Here is a 21,775-nt window from a genome sequence, read left to right as displayed (position 1 = left end):
TAGATGTGTACCTACTATTTAAATAGTGTTATGTTTTATCTCTTTAAATAAAACAACGTAAAACCACCCAAATATATTTGTGTGAAAATCCGGCCCTGTTTTTTACCTGCTCCTCGAGAAACATAACATTGCTTCCTTTGCGCTAGCTAGCCGTGCGCTCGCATTACCAGTGCAAGCGAGGTCTTCGAATACGTATCTTTGTTTCGGATCGCAGTGTCACAAGTTAAGCTGGTTTGAGAGCGTTTAGTCGCCTACCTTAGACGCACCAATAGAGATCAGACAGCTATTCTGTTAGAATTCTGTATTAGTTCATAATGAATCTTATTCCGTGCTCAATAGAGTAGTAATTCAATAAACGCTACCTATGCGGCCTGCCCATTTTTTCATAGTGGCACGCGCCTTTGCGGTTTTTAAACAATAGATAAGACGATAACCCGTAGAAGCTCACGGAGGAAAATAGAAACTATACAAGACATTTTGTAAATAATACATTATTATTCATAATCAGTAACCAGTTTCCCAGATATGCTCATTTGCAAAATATAAATTTTACGTTTCCATAACTGCTGTTTTATTTTTTTCTATTATGTTTTTTTATGAGTATGATGAGATTACATTGTAGAGTATATAAACTTAAATACAATGTTGCTAATTCTACTCCAAGGAATAGAAACAATGTTGTGCCAGTCCTATATAATATACTACTGTTTGGACTACCAATTATAGATTACAATGTATGGTAGGACAATGCGAGAGTAAGGGTGTATGTGTATGGAGGGCAGTTACTCCGTGAATCATTGTCAGAATGCATAAGATTCCAAAAAAGTCCCCAATCCGCCGTTTCTTATGTGTTGCAACACCCATGATTAAGAAGTTGTCTCGAGAATATGCAGGTCCGTATTTAAAATCTCTTAGTTTACGGTATAGTAGGTACTCTATATTTAATTAACAAAGTATTTACGATGATAGATAAATAGCCACTATTGGGCTTCTGTATTGTAGTCGTAACTAGTGGCGCGATCAATATGCCAAATTTAATTAGTAAGAAATATGTATAAACGTAAAACATGTACTGTACCGTAAGCTATTGGGTGCATTCTTTGTTAGGTACCTACGTACTTATTATCTACCTGATATGATCGATATTTTCGAAACTGGCAGGTATGGATCGCGCACAAACTCCCGAGGATTCGGAAGGGAGCGCCGCTTGCCCCCATGGCGCTGACAATCGTTCTTCTTCCGCTCAAATTTTCCCGTACTTAGTGCGCGAACTGTGCCTACAGCTCTGTTGAATGTGCTGTGCTGTAACTTATCTAATGAGACAATAAAACCTCTGCTTTTTACTGATGATGCCTTTATTTCACTGATGATGTAAGTAAACAACTGACTGAGAACTTAATAGTGATGATTTGACACTCCTTCCCTTATATTATTGTTATTTCTAAGTTATTTAAATTCATAACTACATTTTATATATAATAAATCTATTAGACGATGTTTTAAAAAAAATAAACATTATCGCATTTTTAAACTTATGATTTAAATTACATATTTCATTATAAAATATTGCATTTTAACCGCACTAAATACAAGTTAACAAGACAATCTACACACTCAACTGCAGAGATAACAGAGTTATTATCAAAATACAGAAATGTTACACACTTGTAAGGCAATGGGGGTTTATTGTTTGTAGTTTTGAAATTACAACTAATATCTTAATATTTGTAGCTGTATGTAGCTGCGGCGCCGCGCCGGCTAGCACCAGTCCGCCATGTACGTGAAGTCATGGAACAGCTTGTGGTCCGTGGCGCTCAGCGCGCGCGGCTCCTTCGGCGGCGTCAGCACCGCCGCCTCCGACGTGAACTCGCTGTCGAAGTTGCTCACGTCCTCCAAATTATTAATAGTTGGCACAAATGGTGGCTTCACTTTACGAAGAAGTAGTTGTTCCCAGTTCACGTTGCGGAAGAAGGCCTGCCTCTTCACGTCCTCTGCGTCTCTCTCCGACGATCCCAAGCGTCTCTCGGGGTTTTTCCTCAACAGGCGACGCATTAATGCTATCGCTTCCAATGATAAAGTCCTCGGGTAGCGCACTTCGTCGTTAACTATTGAGTCAAATACTTCGCCTTCATCCTCGCCCGGGAAAGGCGACTCGCCCACTAACATTTCAAAGATCAATACTCCGAGACCCCACCAGTCAACGGCCCGCGTGTACGAGGTCTCGGTTAGCACTTCAGGAGCGAGGAACTCGGGTGTCCCGCAAAAAGTGCCCGTGCGGTCACCCCATCCCATACCCTCTTTGCACAGACCAAAGTCTGCAATCTTGACGAACCCATCGGTATCTAGAAGAAGGTTGTCTAACTTTAAATCTCTATAAATAATGTTATTCTCATGTAAATACTGTAGGCCCAATACAACACAAGCTGCATAAAATACTGCCCTGGGTTCAGTAAACACATCTGCGTGAATGTGCATCATAAGATCACCACCAGCTGCATACTCCATCACGAAACACACATGTTGTTCAGTCTGGAAACATGCGAACAGGTTCACCAAAAATGGGTGCCTGATGGCGTTAGCTACCTCGAAAATTCTTTTCTCGGACAACAATGAATCCACTTCGTCTCTTGCTATAATATCACCTTTCTTTAAAGCTTTAATTGCGAAATATTCATTAGTAGGTCGATATTGCGCTAATATAACCTTGCCGAAATGACCTCTTCCTAAAACACTCAACAATCTAAAGCATTCCATTGACATCTCTCCTGAGGATTGGCGGCGAGAATCCAGCTCCTTAATGGTTTCTATAACTGAAGAGGAGCGAGAAGATGATATTCTCATGTTACTTGTCACTTCCACAATTTGATCCTCATTGCTTGGGAACTCCAGAACAAGTTTAGGTGATGGTGAAGGTGGATACTCAACAAGCGGGGTATCACACGAGGGTGTTTGCGGTTCCTTTGGTGCAAAATTATCCCGCGCATAAGAATCTTCTAAAAATGCAAATGCTTCCTGGAGTTCCTTTTCCATTCGTAAGGTGGAGACATGCGGAGGTGGGAATGCTGGCTTGGGTGGAGGAGTTACTGGTGTTTGTGGGGCAGTGGCTGCAGTAGGGAGACCCAATGGTCGGACACCAGCCATACCACCAAGAGTAGTATTTGGGTTCTCCACATCTTTGTTGTCTGCTGATCCAAATTGGAAGTTGAGCTGCTGCGGAGGAGTAATGTGGGCTGTTTGGATATTGTTTTGTATTGAGGGTGAAGATCTCTTTAAGAGCCTGCCAAGTACAACCGCAGGTATATGCATTTCCCCATATGAAGGTCTTGGGATGTTTTTACCCTGTTGTTTAAATATTTTTCTTTGACGCTGGAGTTTTGGTTTTCTGGATATAATGGGGTTCAAGAATTTAATTTCAGCAAATAATAGACCTTGGGGTTCCAGCTCCAAGGCCATGCCATGCCTGATGTCATCAATGAATTCCTCTAGTCGTAAAAACTTCACAGCGCACAGCCCACGCCAATCCTTCCAATGAATACCAATTTCGAGTTCTCTTGACTTATCCAGCTTTATAGTAAATCTGTAAAATAAAACATCAAAATCATCATCTTAACATAACAAGTGTCACTCTAAGCTTATGTTGAGTAAAATTAGTCATACTATGCATTATGTGTACCTGATAAGATATGACTAATATGAAAAGAATCATAAAGATAATAATTCAAGGAAGTACAGGTACATAATGAGGTTAGATGGTAGATTGCAATTTCAGATTTTATAACAGTTAAATGTATGTTCTTAGTTTTGTTTAACTAAAACAATAAGGAGCAATATTTATCTAATTATAAGATAGCAGTATTTGCATATGTATTTGTGCATCCTGTAGCTAGTTAAGTTTTTGTTCATATTTTTTAAGTATTAAACAATGTGGTACATCATATGTCTTCTTGAAATGACTATTATGGATTTAAAAACAGTAATTTCGGATTTACTAGATGATTGCAAAATACATAAATTTCATAAAATCCCTAGTTCTAAGTCTAACACATAAGATATTACATAAACTTCTCTTAAGCATTATTTCTAATTAAGCTAGGTGCATTCTATAAGGATTATGAGCCCGAAATATAAACTTGAAATAATGAAATAACTACCTTTGATCCCAAGCTTGCTGGGAGCAGGGCCTCCAGCTAGTCTGCGCCACTGTATGGTTGTCCAGCTTCATCACAGCCATAATCTCATTGCTGGTGTCCTCCTTGATACTGTATGTGTACTTCATTGAGTTACGTATCGTAACTCCTTTCACAAACGACTTTAGGTCTGACGGGCTTGCTAGTGGGTCACGACGGCTGCGCCCTGGCACATCATCTAATAAATCCTGGCAACCCATCAACCGGACTTCTAGTGTACCGGTCACTTGAACACAGGGGCTGATCATAGGAGCAGGTGACAGAAACTGGGCCCGTGATCCACTACCAGATGATAAACTTACATAACCAGGGCTAGATCCTGTACTGCGCAACTCATGACCTAATTCTATAAATGCAGCACTTTCTGCTGGAAGTTCTTGGCGGCGCATATCTAAAGATCTTCGAAGCAAGTCCAGTTTCTGAGAGGATTCGAGCAAGCTAGTCTGTGCCTCATGTAAAGCTTTCTTATCTGTAACTTTTTTGTCACTCTGTAAGAGTCTAATGGCATTCTTGGAGCCCTCTACTACAGCTGCCTCAATTCGGAGCCTGTTTCTTAACTCTGCAATTCTTTCATCCAACAATTGGTCTACCCCACTCATATCTAAGTTTCTTCCATCACCATTGGCACCAGCATGGTCCCCTTTTTGTTGTTTGCTTAATTTAGAAATGCGTAATTTGAGGTACTCAATTTTGTCCTTAGAATCTGCTAGCATCTGATGAGCTTCAGCGAGGAGTTTCTTGTCGCGCGACTGGTTGCTACTGGTGATACTTTGAATCATATTTTCCGCGCCTTGCTTAACTTTGAGTTCGATATTGAGCTGCTTTTCCAGAGAGGCGAGTTTGCGATCGGTGGTGGCCTCGCCAAGTTGTCGTTGCTGTTGAGCCGCCTCCGACGCCAGAATGATCTCTTCATCGTACGATAGGTCTTCGGGTGACGTCGGCGTTGACTGACCGCGCGAGAGGAGGAGCTGCGATTCGAGCTCTTGTAGGTCTGACTTAAGTTCATTGAGCTTCAGATTCGCTTTTTTTACGATGTTAGCGACGTCCGAGAGGGATCTGCGGTCCGTGGCGACTTCGCGTAGTTTCTCAGCACCTTCCTTTATTTTGAGTTCTTTACGTATCTCTCTACGTATCACATCCTTGAGTTCTTCCAGTTTAGAGGGCAAAGCTATTTCTGGAATACATTCCGTCTTAATTCCATACTTGACGCCCAGTTCGTAGAGAACGGGGTGCCGAATATAATCACTGTGGTAATAACCTGGGTCTGCCATAATTGAGGATGCACAGACTAACGTCAGTTAACCATAATTATGTGGGAAAATATCACTACTATTGCTTGTAGATCACAAAGTGTTCAAGAACTTATTACGTTTGCTCATACGGATGCTTTTTCTAACGAAAAAAGAAATCATTGTGTCAAAGCGTTAAATTTAAACATAAATATTAGTTAAAAATGCAAAATCACAAAACGAAACACATCTACGACGAACTACGAAACGAAATCCTCTGATTGAATGAATGATAATTAAATCATAGACAATACTAGCGTGAATGAGTGAATGATTTATGGATGGATTTGACTGTGTTGCCATTTCTATAAATAGTTGAATCGATTGAAAATCGATTAAAATAAAACGATTATATAAGCTTATTTTGCTATATCTCTGCTTTATTTGTATTTGTATGCTATTTTGAAAGCATATAATTTATTTGCCTTCTTAAATGTAACATGGTATTTTTCGTTAGTTCGGATCTGAAAATTCTTTTCGTAAAATTGTATTTCGTCATCACGACGCGCTGCGCGGCAGTGTGTACCAACTTTAACTTTCACTTCCTCCTTTCTTCTCAGTACTTTTTTAGCAAAGTAAAAAGCTGATGTATTAACAAACTTGTTTTCCACAAAATTAAGCAAGCAACGAAAATTAGACGCGCCAAATTAAGCTCAACTAGAAAATTGTGTTAGTTTCTATAGAATCTACTGGAAAAACGAGCAAGCTGTCAGGTGTCAGGTGCTGTACCTTGGATGCCTTCTGCTGCTGCGTAAAATGTACTTGGAGCTGTAACTCAGTGCCGCAAATTTGGTTCTGGGGTTCCTGCTGGTAGTGACGTTAGTTCATACTCTACTTTCCTGTATTTAATGGAACGACGATGCCAGTGAAGGTTGACATTACTCCACCGCCGCCAGCAAACTCCAAACAGCCTGGCGTGACTAAATCCCTGCTGTATAATGGATCAAAATTCCAAGGGCATCAGAAATCTAAGGGCAACTCATACGAAGTCGAGGTGGTTTTGCAGGTTAGTGTATAAAAAATATACTATCAACTAGTTCTGTCACATAACCCTAATGTAATCGTATAGAAATGTTTGTATACTTACTACAAATATTAGTATTAAGAATTGGCATACTTTCGACTTGTCTTAAATGTTTTATTTTGTTTTTCTAGCATGTTGATGAGGAGAATTCATACCTTTGTGGTTATTTAAAAATAAAAGGTCTGACAGAAGAATTTCCAACACTTACCACCTTTTTTGATGGTGAAATAATATCAGCTAAATATCCATTCCTGACTCGAAAATGGGATGCTGACGAGGATGTTGATAGGAAACATTGGGTAAGTATCTCTATTTGATTCAAATTAGATCTTATTTTTAATAGAATACAACTATAGGATCTATGTGATTTATAGGATATATCTCTGACTTATTTCTGCACTATTAGTGATATCAACCTATAATAAAGTACTAAAATATTTACTTACATTAAGAAATCTTTCATAAGTTGTATAAATATCTATAATCCGTTTTCAGTTTCACCTAAAGTTTGTATCTGTAAATCATTTAAATAAAAAATATTTACAATTGTGTGTCAAATTTGTAAAAAATTTGATGTGTTGGTTGCTTCTATACATAGATAATCATATGATTTATTACTATTAATTATTTTATTTATATAAATTATGGAGTGATTATGTATTGACTTTTTCCTCATATCTATCAAGTTATCTACTGGGTCAATGATCTCTGAACTAATTATAATGTTAATGACCTCAGTGTACTTGTGAATTTATAAGTAGTTTTAAAAAATAACACAATTTTTTTTAAATGTAGAACTGGACTTGGTGACTTTTTGTGGTTTAAAAAAAGTGGTAGGTTTATCATATGACTGACTACTATTAAGTTATTGGTTTGGTCCAATTTTTCATATATATTTTTTTATTTTCAGAGTAAATTTGACTTATTTGTTCCATACCTGAAGACCTTCAACTCCGATTCATTTGACTATGACTCACTTGCAAAGGCTGATTATGTATTTATGAGGTGGAAAGAACACTTCCTAGTTCCGGACCATACAATTAAGGATATAAATGGTGCTTCATTCGCTGGCTTTTATTACATATGCTTCCATAAGTCGGCAGCAACAATAGAAGGTTATTACTATCATCGAAGTTCCGAGTGGTGAGCATTGACATATGTACTACGTTTTTATTTGTATGGTAGAAGCCACTTATTGTAATTTGGAAGCTTAACACATTCACTGCCAAGAACACATATGTGTGTTCATTTCGACCTAGAATAACGTGTCCACACACCGAAAGTGTTAATAGAACTAAAAAATTGCAGCCAGAAGACATGTCTTTAGGAGCTGCAGACAACTGCAGCTCCTACAAAATAAAACATATTGATTTGTTGAAGCTTATGCAAAACTATACTAACTATGCAATTTCAAGTGGAGTGCATCAGCTTATAGATTGCTGCATTGAGGGTTCTATCATTGCATGTAGACAATAAAACTCCATGTTCTATAGAAAAGAATAGTAAAATAAACTAAATGAATTAAACATCTCGAGGTAGTGGGATATATTTATGGAACATATTAAGTGGTTTCTACTATACTTGAAAGAAGATGGTAAGGGCCTCCCTGTGTATATGTATAATAATTATCTGTAAAGTGTCATTGTGCTGTTTATAATATAGATTAAAGCTTACTTATAGTTTTATGAATATTTATACACACAATGAGGCCAATGCTGTGATCAACTGTGATATACCAATGCAACTTACATGCAACTTTTGTTTGCATGTTATTATGCAATAAGTGAAGTTGGAATATCACCAATATCCTATTTTTCTATTAATTCCAGGTTTCAATCTTTGACGCTAAGTCATGTTCCGGAACACAGCATCCAAATTTATGAGTTCAGATGAGATGTGTCCGACATTCAACTTTGGATGGTTATTTGTGTCCGCTAGTACTTACATGTTCCTTAAGTCTATCTCTTTTGGAAAAGATCAATATACCAGTTTTTAAGTTTCTTCAGTAAAATAAATGTAAGTGAAAGATGCAGGGCCAATGACAAAAATTTCATCAGAACATAATATTCAATACCTAATCTGTAATGTTGTAGCAATTTGATTTGAATCTATGTGTGAATCACGAACAGCAGCTGTCTGGTCTTGCACATACTTCAGCTTAGTGTCTGTCAGTGACTAATATGTGTAATATCTAATATTATGCTGCTTTATCTGAACATCTTGTACTCATGCAAAGTGAAATTAGTAAATGTGTAGTGATTATATACTACGTTTTATGTAAGTTGCATGAAATTATACTCTAATTTATATTTGACATTGGAACATGATCGGCCAAAAATTATGGTAGTTAATGTGTAATTCGATACCTTAATTGATGAATTAATTAACTGTTAATGTCCTATACGACAATTGAACCCAAAGGTATCGAATTGTTTCTCAATAATAGTAAGTTTTTATTATTGTGATATTTTGTACAAATTACTTGTGTGTAAGTCATCATGTCACTATAATCATTGATCGTCGTGAATGTTGATGTCATTGTTGTAGATGTAAGCAATTTAAAATCAGTCTGACGAAGTATGTGCAAGTGCAGGGAACCTTGTTTTAAACAAGTTAATATTTTGACTTGATCATAAATATTTGAATATTTTCAATAAAATGTCTTTACAGCAATTTTAAGATTTTTATTATTATTTTGAGTACTTAATGTTTATATTGAAATAAAATACGTAACTTCCCATTTGATTCAGTTTTAATATAACACATTTAATATTTACAATAATAAAATACTGGCAGATAATCATATTCGTGTAATTCATCGAAATGCAGTATAGTAATTCAAATTTTAGAGATATATTTTACGACAACATTCAAAACAGAACAAACAGTGACCAGATATACTTTAATTTTTTTATTATGTAATAGGCCGGGTTTAAAAAACATACTTTCTATTATCCAAATAGGCTTGTAGCGTTTTTCTAAATAAGTACTTAATTAAGACAGACACAATATGAAAACAATTAAGCTGAATGTAATCGAGATCTCTGATAGAGTATAGGTAAGCAAACCCAAATTTTATCCCAGAAATTGCATTACGATTATCCAGTTTCTCGTTAGTTCTGTTTCAAGTTGTTATTATATTAATAGTTCACTACTTATAATACCTTAATCTATTTGTACAGTACAGTTGATATTTGTGCAAGACTTGACCGATGCACATACTCGGCCGGGCCTACGCAAGCCGTTTTTAGCGCAAAAACAGTCGCAATCAGGAATTGAAGAGTTGCCAAGACTCGGCTCCGGTCTTGCAGCTCGTGACGTGAACTTTATATAAAGACGCGACTTGTTTAGAAGTTTGGAATGAGATGAGAACCTACGCAATACTTTAGAGGTAAGTGTCTCTTTTAAAAAGTATGAATATGAAGTCGTTTTTGTACTTTCAATATTTATAAAGTGCATCCACTGGTTACAAATTGTGACTGGCGAAGTATACCTAAGTACGTCAACATTGCTTTTTATTCTTTTTAACAGTTTAAAAGAATGAAGAAATAACATCTAACAGTAGGCAGGTAGGTACTTTAATAAAGGAAGTTTCTTTTCATAATGAAAATTCTCTATTACGGCTATAGTTACGTCCATTTGGACGTAACTTATTACGACGTAACTTATGACGTTATTTACTTACTTATATAAAATGGTGACTGGCGGAATGGAACAGTTGCATGAAACAATTTAGATTTATCTCTATTTAGGGGAGTAGAGGAGATTTTATACAGAAATATTCCTATTTCACATAGGTACCTCTTCAGTTTTATATTGAGTGGTTAGGCAATAATAACTATCAGATAGTACACTGTGTGGTGCTGTGTGGTGTAAAGAAAGTCTGTCAAATGGAAAATATTGACATAGGTAGGTATTATTTCTGTATTAAAAGCAATAGTGTGTTACTATGCTATATATATACCTATATAAAATCCTAACAAGATACACTTTTTAGTGCACAGCTCTCCGATATAAAAGAAGGTGAGTGTATGACAATGTGACCGGTATACTTTATTTTCACGATTTAAACTCTCAGGAAGTAGCCCAAATCCCTAGTCTTATTAGACTATTACAAAAATATATTGCTTAGTTGATAATATATTTTAAATAGTCATTCAATATTTCTGAAAAATACATCCACTTTTCTATGTCAATATAATTCGTTAATAGATATAGTTAATTTGTATAAGTCAAATAAAATGCACCAATGCGTCACTATTAGATATTCTAATACTTAATCTAAGCTTTGGTGGGATCGTTATATGTATTTGTAATAGTTCGGTAGACATGTTATGAGTAGTTAAACAATAAACGTTAAAAATACACGAAACTAATACATTTTGAAAATTAAAGGCATTGACTGAGATTGTACAAAAATTATACATAATATACATTCAAGAACTTAAAATTATCCAGGAACAGACGTCCTTCAATCTCATCAAATTCTATAAAATATGAGGCAAGTCTGCTGAGGCTCCGATGAACCAATAAATTTAAAGTTAAACTTAGGTTCCTTTCAAGGATAATTGCCATTGTTTCCATTGATAAAGGTGGGTTTCATAGTTATTGTCTGAAGAACATGTATGCTATACTTATCATCTACTTAGTAAATAACACAACTTTTTATATTATTTTCGCCGTTTCTGATATTTTATATTATCCTTGAAAGGGTTTTAGGCAAGCCAGCGCCAGTACCTACGATCATAGTAAACTAAGACAACGACACTATACACCAAACATCTACTACACACACTACCACAGTTCACAACGAAAATAACATCAAAATAATTACATCGAATAAATATAATTTAAATTAGTGATTGATAAATCATAAACAATTTACATTTAAATTAAACAACGATAATACTCAGCAAGATGAAACACTTAAATTGTATAAGTAGGCGTATTTACAAAAACTTAAACAGCTAATAAAAACTTAACTATGTATGACTGTAATATTTGGCTTTAAAATAAATAGGCTAATATATTGAAAGCTATTGACAGAAATGTTAAACACAAACAGGTACGGCTAAGGATCGTTATAAGTACATTTACTATTAAAGTTGCTACTTTCCGCCTATGTTTGGAGCAATAAGTAATCATTTTAATTGTATTACTTTCTTATGACATTTCTTCCATAGCTTCCATTATAAGTCGTCGGGTAACATCGAATTGTCTAGCGTTGGGGGAAATGAGCTATCTTTTTGAAGTACTTTCGCTGCTGAACCAGTGCCTTAGACCGAGCAGGGTGTAGAGGTCCTGGTTGTGGGAGCGCATCGGGCCCGCGTGGGCCTTGTACGGGTACTGCTGCGGCTGCGCGGCGTCCTCCGACCTCAGGTACACGCCTGCCTGGCTCGCGTCTGGTAGCCCGTGCGGTCGGTAGTAGCTGTGCGGGTACGAATGATGATGTCTTCTGGGATTCTCGTGACCTACGCCAGCGTAGACCCCGCCCACTTGGCGCCTGTCAGGCCAGTAATCTTGTAAATGACGAAACGGGTAGTTCGGTGGCGGAGTAACGGTATGTTGACTTGTCCAGGGATAGCGGTAGTAACTCTCGTTAGGCACGTAACCTGTCGATATCGGCTTTTCCTTGGTGTCTTGTGGGAAAACATGTGGTATTGGCAATGGCGGCTCAGCCAGTTCCAGGGGCTTATTTCGACGGTGCTGAAGTGGTTTTGTGCGTGTGCCGAGTACGTTATCATCTTTCGAAGCGTATTTCTTCTGATCTTTGGCAAAATTGTCGTCAGTTGTTACTTCGGCGTAGCGACTTATTAGTTTTATTGCTTCTCCGATGTCGGAATACTCACTTTCGGGGCTCAATTTAATCTTATCCTTTGTCAAATGTTCATCTAAATTAGTGCTTATGTCAGATTTTTCAGTAGAGACGTCATCTTTTGTTTGATTCTGAACAAGCGTTAAAATAACACTATTATTCTTGTCTACATGGGTATTGTTAACAATTGTCTCATTAATTAGTATCGGCGCTGACTCGGTTGTTTGTTCAGTTGTAACCTCTGTCACTTTAGGTAAATCGTCATATTGTTGGTTTTGGTATTCCGTACCGTAAACAACGGGGTCGACGTTAACGTGTCCATAAACTTGCTCCTTCTGCCCTAGATCAGTAGTGTTAGTTTGAGATGACTCTGTTTCATTGACTGCGGGACTGTCTCGTTTCGGTTTATCCGCGTACGGTAAGAAGTTGTTTAACACGTTGTGATTCAGAACTCCGAGCGAGGCAGTATCGTTATCTGGTTTCGAATGTTGCAGTTTCAGAAGTTCTAATTCGGCTTCTATGCTCGCGTCGTTGTTAGGTTTGTTTTCGTCTTTTTTGACAACGTTCAGTTGCTGTTCGTGAGCCTGAAACGAGAAATAATTCAAATGAGATTAAAATATAATACACATCATTATTAAGCTAATTAAGTTAAAGTTTGCAGTTGGGTTCTTGGGATGCATATGATTATCATCACATTATTCATTTGGCAATGATTGTCTGTTTTCTCGTAACGCCAATGATAATAGTACACTTTTCTGATAGGCCTGAGGGCGTATGAATGTGTTGAAATAAAAAAAGCATGAATAGTAATTGTTTTATTCAAGAATGCAACTGCGCAACTTTTTGTAGCAAATCGTGTACCTCAGCGGCTGGCTCATGCGATTGCAGTGGCGCGGCTTGGGGATCTAGGCCGATGGGTATGGAGAGCTGCAGGGGGCCAGCCTCTTCGTCGCCGTAGTCGTACATGACGTCGCTCGGCGGCGACGTGAACAGCGCGTTTAGTTGTTCCAGGAGGATGCGCTCGTGCTCATCTTTGTTCACCGTTACCATCTGAAATGATACGTTACAATGTTATTGTATGTCGTTTGTACGTTGTTTTAGTAAATAGTCTTCTACTATGGTCGTTTTACTATTAAATAAGACCTTTAAACATTGAACGTTGAGGGGGCCTTTTTTTTGGTAGAATTTAATACCGCCATGGACTTCAAATCATTAACTTGACGGGAGGGAGAGGGAATGGGTTTAGTTGTACTAGCGTTGGAAAATTCGATCTCTACTTGCTCACGCACACTGCACTTCGGTTATCGGAAAATATTTTGAATCATGAGCAGAAGCGTCTTATGATTTTTATTAGGTAACGGTACGTTATAATGAAGTCTTTGTTATAAATGTGCCTACATATAATAAAATGAGATCTACCTGAACGCATCCGTTTCTGTCTAGCCGTTGTCCTTTAGGGCACACATAAGGCGTGATGAAGAGCGACTTTGTTATGATCCTTCTCGGCGGGGCGCTGGGGTTGCCGCTCTCGGGACTCTTGAGCCAGGAGCGCCACGCGAGCTCGGAGGCCTGCCGGTCCAGCGTGCGCGGTGCCTCCGACGTCGTCGCCACCGGCACGGCCTCCGTAGTGGCCTCGGGCTCCACTGCCGTCCCCAGCGCACAGGACGACAACAATAACGCGCACCACACGTACCACATCGCAGACACCTGAAAATTGAATGGAGACTTTCAATGTTTCTGTAACGACTATTGATATAGGTGTAAGCATACGTCATCGGATCAGGCAACTAGTACGTAGTAAAAGGCATTTTTGATATTCGGCGGCAAATTCCACATTGTTTTTTACAATTACAAGATACCGCCCATAAAACAAATTACATTCATGATCTCAATTAATTTAGCCATGTTACAGTTTGTTCTCTAACAGACTAAATGGTACGCTGTTTGATGAATTCTATCAGTGGCTAATAACAACTTCAAAATGTCACGTTGCTATCGTAACCGGATTGCCCATTAAAGTGAGGAGCACTTACGAACACCGAGTAGTTCTTAAAGTTACATAATAGGCAGGGACCGTAGCCACCGTCTTTTAGTAGGTATAAGTATTAATATGAACTCATTAGGCTCCTACCGGTCGTTATCTTAATTATTATCGACGTTATACAAAACATGAACTTGTTATTCAACAAATCAATATCGGGATTGTGATAAATAAACTTGCATTGTATTATTCAAGGAGATGATCGATTGTGTCCAGGCGTGTGATGTCAACTGGACCAAGGCCCGGCCTCAGCCATTAGTTCAATAGCTCGAGCACGAGTGAATTGCGTATTCACTGGACCCACTTCCATTACCTACCGCCGATTCTGTCATTAAGTCACTTTCGATTTCTGTGCGTTAGGTCTTTATGCGTAATTTAAAGCGTGTAAAATATATAGGAGCGGCCCCGATGGATTCATTCTATTTATGCGTCTATACTTGGTGACTAAGATTAAAGTTGGAAAGGCATCTAAATCGTGTGTTCATTAGACAAGGGGCAAAAATGTTTTTTGGAACCAAACAAAATAATGAAAGACTGAAGTGTCTGTTATGCAAGTGAAATGAAAACATCGACGCAAATTTGAGTACCCTTTTTAGCGAAGTTGGAGCATTTTGCGCAATAAAAATACAGTGAACGTGTTCCAGATACCACACATCATCGACCTTGGAGCCCTTTTGTCATTAAACCAAGTGAAAGTTAATACCCTAAGTTTCGCCTTCACTTTTAAAGCACTTTGAATAATGCACTTATAGTTCGATACCATTATTAAGATGTTAAAGGGTAATGGAAGTTAAATTATGCCCGGTATTTCATTCATCATGGCCGATCGGATCACGACTGCAAGTACAGCACCTGTCTCTGCGTTGTGGGATATAAAAGGAAAACAAAATACTATAATTTCACATTATGGTGGAATGTAAATCCGGTTGCTCTTACAGGTGCTTGCTACCTTTAAATAAAATATAACTTAAGTTGGTATGGGTAATGAGCAAGAGAAAGTGAAATTACAAGTTACATTTGGAAGACCAACGTAATGACATCCTAGCCGGCATGGTTGACGGAGTTTGTTTCTATTTGCAAAAACTTTTACGATTCTACAGCGTTTATTTACGTATAGTAAGTTCACACATTAATAACTTTAGTCCCTGGCGATGGCGTGAAATAGTTTAATAATTTTCTAGGTTTTCGATTTGAAGAGTTTTACAAAGTTTAGTGTATTGGAGTTAGTTAGAAGTTGTTTCCGCTTACCATCGTATTTGTAGAAAATGTACCTGAATAATTAATAGCAATTGCAGGTACTGTACCTAAGAAAAAAATCCTAATGTGGCCGAAGCCTAATTCGAGGCACCCAAAGCGACCTTTGTCGGAGTAAGAACCGCGCGGGTTCAAAAATAGATCATTCAGATCAATAAAAGCGTGTTGAGAAAAAAAAATAAGTAGTTAAAATGAAGGTATTTGGTTTTTGCTCGGATTTTAAGAGCAATTCCTAGCTGAGCAACTTTTCAAATCTCGAATTTTTGAAGCTATGTTTCTGTCGCGCTGCGGTGGGCGGGAGCCGGAGCTATCTAAGTGTGAGTGCGCGCACACAGACGCGAGACTCGTGCGCTCGCTCATTGCGCGCCGTTCCGTCGACATCGCCCGCGAGCCAGACGGAATTTATTCTGCGCTGCCCGACGCAAGTTGTTTTTGTTGTTACCACGTAATATTGTTTTTCATTTTTATATTATACTGTATCTATTACACCCTAATACCAAACACCCTATCACCTGTACTAAATGTATTTTACACCTATGATGACGAAATAATAAATGATTGATTGATTGATTGATTGATATTAATTACCATATAGGTAAAAACTGCAAAAAAGAATGATGTCTCAGCTTCGGTTGTCGTCGTACAGTCAAGTGCAAAAATATGTATCAAAAGAATCGTCTCATAAATATGGTACTACGCTCTTATTACACTGGAATAAGATGCTATGGGACATATTTTTGAGTAAGATGTGTACACCCATATTTTTACACTTGGCTGTACCTATCCGTATCAGTAAGTTGGGAGTGATCATGGTGTGTTGTGAAATTTTGTAAGTAGGTATAAATATACCTATGGTTAAACTACAATCTATTTAACTTGTAGTACGATGGGGCTAAACTTGGGCCGCCTTATTGAAGAACGTATCGCAATGACAATCTGGGTAAAGTATGTTGGGGTAATGCCGGACAATTTTGGGACCAATTGAGAGAACTCGTGAAAAAATGTTTTTTCGAGATCTCAACACGTGACAGATTCTTGAAGTACGTAGCGAATCGTTAAATAATAATCGTAGATTCGGCCTGAATTTTGGTAATCTTCAATATAGAACGGTTTTAGTTTTGTACCTGTGTAAAGATGAGACATACTTTTTTTAGCGTAACGAGTGTTTTGCCATCAAGGGAGAACATTGGATGGTGAAAAAAAGTTGCTTCTAATGGAAAGAGAATAAGGTATCACAAAGAAATAGGTCCGGTGTCTACCCTTTTGTATCCGATCTTAACCCTGATACAAAAATTGGTAAAATTATGGCTCTCAAACTTTGATACCTATGTCATAAGGCAATTTGATAAGTAAACAATGTGCTAAGAAACCTCTTATTGTAAGGTTTACCCGAAGTAATAAAAAAAAACCACTAAAATAATAGATACGTTGCGAAGTTTTGACAATTTAAGATTTCGTGAACTGTACAGGTTTAGGGAAAGTGTAAATGTATTGTTTATTGAATGGAATGTACTGGATGATATTAAGTACATAGTAGGGACAAGTAGGAGGGACAAAAATCAAATTAAAAAATAATCGTGCCCAGTCATTTTTAAAGAAGGTCGCCAAAAAAATAAGAATCAAACTTAGAAATCAAAAAGACTAAGTAGTTCTTTAAAAACGTCAAGGTCACTGAGAGCCCATCTTGAAGTATGGAAAATAATTAAAATTGCGATTTTGTTGGTTTAATTTTGTAATTATGTATATATATATATATATATATATATATATTATAACCAATTTTTTTTTTATAAAATGTAAGGATCGTATGTAAAGAGTACAGTAAATATATAAGAACAGAGAGCCCTCTTGAAGCATTTTAAGGAAACTAATTTCGAAGCCCTATCTCTATTTTGTATCCGAAACTAGCAATGTATGTATGCGTGCACATCTACATATGCATCCGTATGTGTAGGTACTTTATTGCGAAAAATTGCTCATTTGCTATCTATCAGGGATCGGAAACCGGTATTTTTTCGTTCTTTGTTAATTACTTCATTTCTAATTAGGCAATCTAATAATACGAACTCGTTATCTGAAAACACAACTGAGTCCTACATTTAGAGTATAAAATAAACCGAAATATATGGTTATTTCGATGTTTTTGCAAAAAACCGGTTCCGATCCCTGCTATCTATTTTACTCGATTTTGTTATAAATTTCAACATCCCTATACAATATAAATACTCTTTATTGCACACCTAAATAAAAGAAAACAATACAAAAGAAAACATACACATAAGCACAGGTTAACCACATGCGGTCTTATCGCTAAAAGGCAACCTTTGGGTTGCGGAAATTAAAAAAATTACATTGTCAGTAACCGTCGCGCTGGTAGTGGTACTGGATAAAAATAATGGTACGAAAGTGTGATCAAGAAAACAATAAATGTGATAATTAAGGTCAGTAGGTAAATTGAAGAAAATTTAAAGTTTGATAATCACTGCTGTTTTTTAAATAGGTAAAGATCGGATTGTTTCTGGTATCTCGGTCTACAGCAGTGCTAGGTCTGTTAACACAATTACAAAAACAAACACAGTTTCATCACAATACGCAAAATAAATTAGGTACAGAGCGAAGATCGGATAGAAGGAAGAATTCGCGAAAACCTTGCTCTCTGTGATTGCACATAGCACAAGCCCGACTCCCTGAGCGACGCGGGGACACTGACAGTCGAGACGCAATGAAATGGCGTCTTACACAATGTTGCCAACATTAAAAAATAAAGCCAAATTAGGGGGAAATGAATGTGCTACGTTCTTCACCCGCATCCGGTATTTACCCAACATACCTTAATCGTTGAACCGCCGCATTTCAAAATGGCCCTTATTTTGATATCGGCTAGCCGTAATGTAATACGGCGGATTATACAATACGACTGCGATACTTATATATAAATCCCCTCGTCAATGTAATTTCATTAAATTTGCTATCTAGTGGCAAACATCAAAGTAGTTATCTTTTACTTGTGACGCACAAGTGTGAGCAATGTAAAATACTATATTTCAAAAAAAAAATTGCCTACTACGTAATAAAAGAAAATGTGTTTATTAAATTATAATACGAAAGGTGGTCAAATCGTAAAATGCTGTCGTTTTATTTAAAATAATGAAATAATTAGACCAGTTCCGAAAGTACCGGGAAATCCCGGTTCTTTAAAACAGTACCGGTTCTGCAATCCCTAATAAGGATGTGATGCCCATCACTATTCCTTCTGTGTACGTATATTTAGAAACTGTCTCCGCCTCTAATTCGTGCGATAAGGACAACTGCAGCTCGGACCGAAATTCACTCGCAAAAAACTCAAAAATCGAGGTTTCGCTCTCGACTGTTTCCTCCTCCAAAACGCAACTAATCATTATGAAATTTTGGAAATTGCAAGAGGAAGAAATAATCTATGCCGCTATGTTTTGATTTTTTGGATATTTTTTGTCATATTTGTATAATGTGCCTTTTTTTACAGCCAATTCCATTTAGCCGTTTTTGCGATTTTCGAGGCGCTGTATCTTTCTTCAAAAGAAAATAATCCAAAAAAGCAAAACATAGCGGCACAGATATTGATGATATTGATCTTATTTGAAAAAATCACTGCTCTAGGTTAAAAATCCAGGGAGGAATCAGTCGAGAGCGTTTGTATGGAAAAATCGCAACTAGGAATTCCTCTTAATGACCTCGAGGTCAGGTCAATATTTCGTCGTCGTTGCAATGTGATTCATTGTCTCTGTACTGTATCAACGATTATACATTTTCTCCATTAGTAAACCATAAGTATCCTATTCTAATTGATCATTTAAGGCACAATTTAACACGACATTAATGCTAAATATCCAAAATAAAATAATTTAGGAATCTTAACTAAGTAGGTTAATATCTTAGAAAAAATATGAGTCAGTTTTACCAACTAAACTCCTTTGAAAACCGATAGGTAAACAAATAAACACGTTGAAAAAAATACTGTTACCGTTACGTAACTATTATATTGTGTAACTCATTACGCTAAGTGTAACATGTTAATGTGTACTACACGTGTCACTCGTCACTCTGATAATGGCATCATCGGGTCCCCTTGACCTCCGTTATGAACATTGAACACCTTATGGCGTTCATACAATCGGCTAATGAATTTGGTGCGCAAAACAGGGGCAGTGGCTGTTGACCCCGTCTATGGGCATCTGGCAATGATCGTACAGACGTACGCGGAAGCGAGAGCTGACCGCGTTTCAAGGAGTCCTTGATCCAAGCTCGGTTCACGTTATAACACCCCGCCATGAAATACGATGCCATAATCCCGCGTTTGTATCTTTGCGTATCTCTGTTTTCAATGCGGTTACGCGTCGTGAATACAACGGTTTTTGCATTTAACGCTAGTTCTTGACCATTCGTAATTTATACGAATTATACGATCCCATTGCCGTTATTACCAATGAGAATGTCTGATAAAAAATAGTCACAAATTTACCTACATTCTTCCGAGCTTTCTTTCGCATAGTCTTCAGGTGTCAGAAGTTGTCTGAATAGGTGTGCGAACAGTGAGCGTTTAGTCTGACCTAATATATTGTTTATTGTGTTTACACCGAGCAAGCAGACGTCGGGTGTTCCACACGGATATTTGCCGCGCCGAATCCTCGAATGTTGAACCCTACCTTGACATGCATGCGAGCGCGGCGCCGCGCACAACCGAGGTGCGTCGGCACAGGGTTGCACACAAATAGCTTTCCAGTCACAAGAACTCGAGTCGAGTGCTTCTCAGAATACTGCGATGCGGGTATGAACTACTTTAGCTTTAAACCGCTGGAGATAAGACCATCGTTAATAACACACGCCTGACTGACATCCCGCCGGCCATTAAAAATTTTAGGTACTCGGGCAGCTATTGTTTGGACATGTTCGTTTAATTATAACGAATGCGTGAATCAACATCGTTTAAACGGGTCAGCGAGGGGATTGGGCGTTCCTAACTTTCTACAGTCACGCTTGGACTACATCGCTACCCTCCGCCAGGGACTCGCAGGTGCACACGAAAATAACGATATTGCTAGGATATCCACGACGCGACGATTTATGACCGCGCACGAGACGGGACCCTTTTTAATTAGCGTTTTCGTCAGAATTAGGGATATCCTTGTTATGGTGCACCTGATAATAAATAACGGTGGCGGCTACATGTTACACACGTATTCTATACCGTTATATTGAAATCATAGGCTCCGATCCGACGTTAATTCAACAAAGTAAGGGTAGATTATTTCAAAATTTTCAAACTGTCCATACAGTATCGACATCAAAACTCGTATCTTTTTTTACTCCGGTTATATTAACCACGATTGACCCTAGTTTCTTACTGACCTGATAGGAATTGACTTTAGGGTCAAAGATATGGATGGCTCACTAGATCAGCAATAGCCTAATATTTAATTTTGCGAGAGAGCTTCAAGAGATCCAGATCATATTCTACATAACAAACGAAACGACACGTTGAGTTTTCGGGGGCCGGACCGGGCAAATATTTTACTAAGATAACATGGCTAGCATGTTTAGGCAAAGTTTCGCAATTTCGTTTTGATAATTTGTTTGACTGTGCCAATAAGTTTATATTCCAGGCTAGGTCACATCGAACTCAGGTTGCCAACTATAAACGTCCATTGTATGGTAATGGTCAGCGTCGAGAAAGTGCCCGCTAACTGGTTGGACACGATGTCGGCCAAATTTGCATATTAGGTAACTGACTTGTCACCTGCTCAGGATATCGATTGACAATATTGACACGTGGATAATTGATTCCGGATTTTTCAGAAGTAGTGATTTTCCCAGAAATGGCTTAGTATTCACGCCACCACGCTTACTGTCACGGAGGTCAGCCTGATGTGATTTATTTCCGTTGAAACACAACCTTAAGTTTTGTGTGTGGTAATGATAATCTTAATAATTTTTAAGAAAAAAAACCGACCTCAATGAAGGAGACCGGTAAAAGAAAGATTATTGTTGATTTTGGGTTTCATACAATGATATTAATAAAATTGTCTTTTTTTTTTAAATTAAATATTAAATCAGCATCAGCAGTTCCACTTCGACAAATGTCACTTTTTTAAATGTAAATGCTTATTTGTTGATGAAACTACAAAAATC

The 21,775-nt window shown here is 37.7% G+C and overlaps 3 protein-coding genes across 3 annotated transcripts in view; 1 reads left to right on the top strand and 2 right to left on the bottom strand.

Annotated features, from left to right (window-relative positions):
* Window positions 1–1,337: 1,337 nt before the first annotated feature.
* On the bottom strand, window positions 1,338–5,704 carry LOC133521977 (serine/threonine-protein kinase N). Its single transcript, XM_061857137.1, has 2 exons — window positions 4,152–5,704; window positions 1,338–3,577 (listed from the first exon to the last, which is right to left on the bottom strand). Exons 1-2 carry the CDS (start codon window positions 5,456–5,458, stop codon window positions 1,759–1,761), a joined length of 3,126 nt encoding a protein of 1,041 aa, XP_061713121.1. The 5' UTR covers window positions 5,459–5,704; the 3' UTR covers window positions 1,338–1,758.
* A 149-nt stretch (window positions 5,705–5,853) lies between these two features.
* LOC133521981 (glucose-induced degradation protein 4 homolog) lies at window positions 5,854–9,173 on the top strand. The gene is made up of 4 exons (XM_061857143.1): window positions 5,854–6,482; window positions 6,632–6,799; window positions 7,411–7,643; window positions 8,330–9,173. The coding sequence occupies exons 1-4, from the start codon at window positions 6,336–6,338 to the stop codon at window positions 8,391–8,393; spliced, it is 612 nt and encodes a 203-aa protein (XP_061713127.1). The 5' UTR covers window positions 5,854–6,335; the 3' UTR covers window positions 8,394–9,173.
* A 61-nt stretch (window positions 9,174–9,234) lies between these two features.
* Window positions 9,235–21,775, bottom strand: part of LOC133521980 (uncharacterized) — a 57,053-nt gene continuing 44,512 nt past the window's right edge. The window contains exons 3-5 of the mRNA XM_061857142.1: window positions 13,735–14,022; window positions 13,177–13,365; window positions 9,235–12,899 (exon numbers count right to left, since the gene is read on the bottom strand). Of these exons, the coding sequence (XP_061713126.1) occupies window positions 11,739–12,899; window positions 13,177–13,365; window positions 13,735–14,013 (1,629 nt within the window). The 5' untranslated portion in view covers window positions 14,014–14,022 and the 3' untranslated portion in view covers window positions 9,235–11,738. The remainder of the gene's footprint in view (window positions 12,900–13,176; window positions 13,366–13,734; window positions 14,023–21,775) is intronic.

Source organism: Cydia pomonella, chromosome 10 (genome assembly GCF_033807575.1).
Source record: "Cydia pomonella isolate Wapato2018A chromosome 10, ilCydPomo1, whole genome shotgun sequence".
NCBI lineage: Eukaryota > Metazoa > Arthropoda > Insecta > Lepidoptera > Tortricidae > Cydia > Cydia pomonella.
This window is presented reverse-complemented; position numbering and strand designations above follow the sequence as displayed.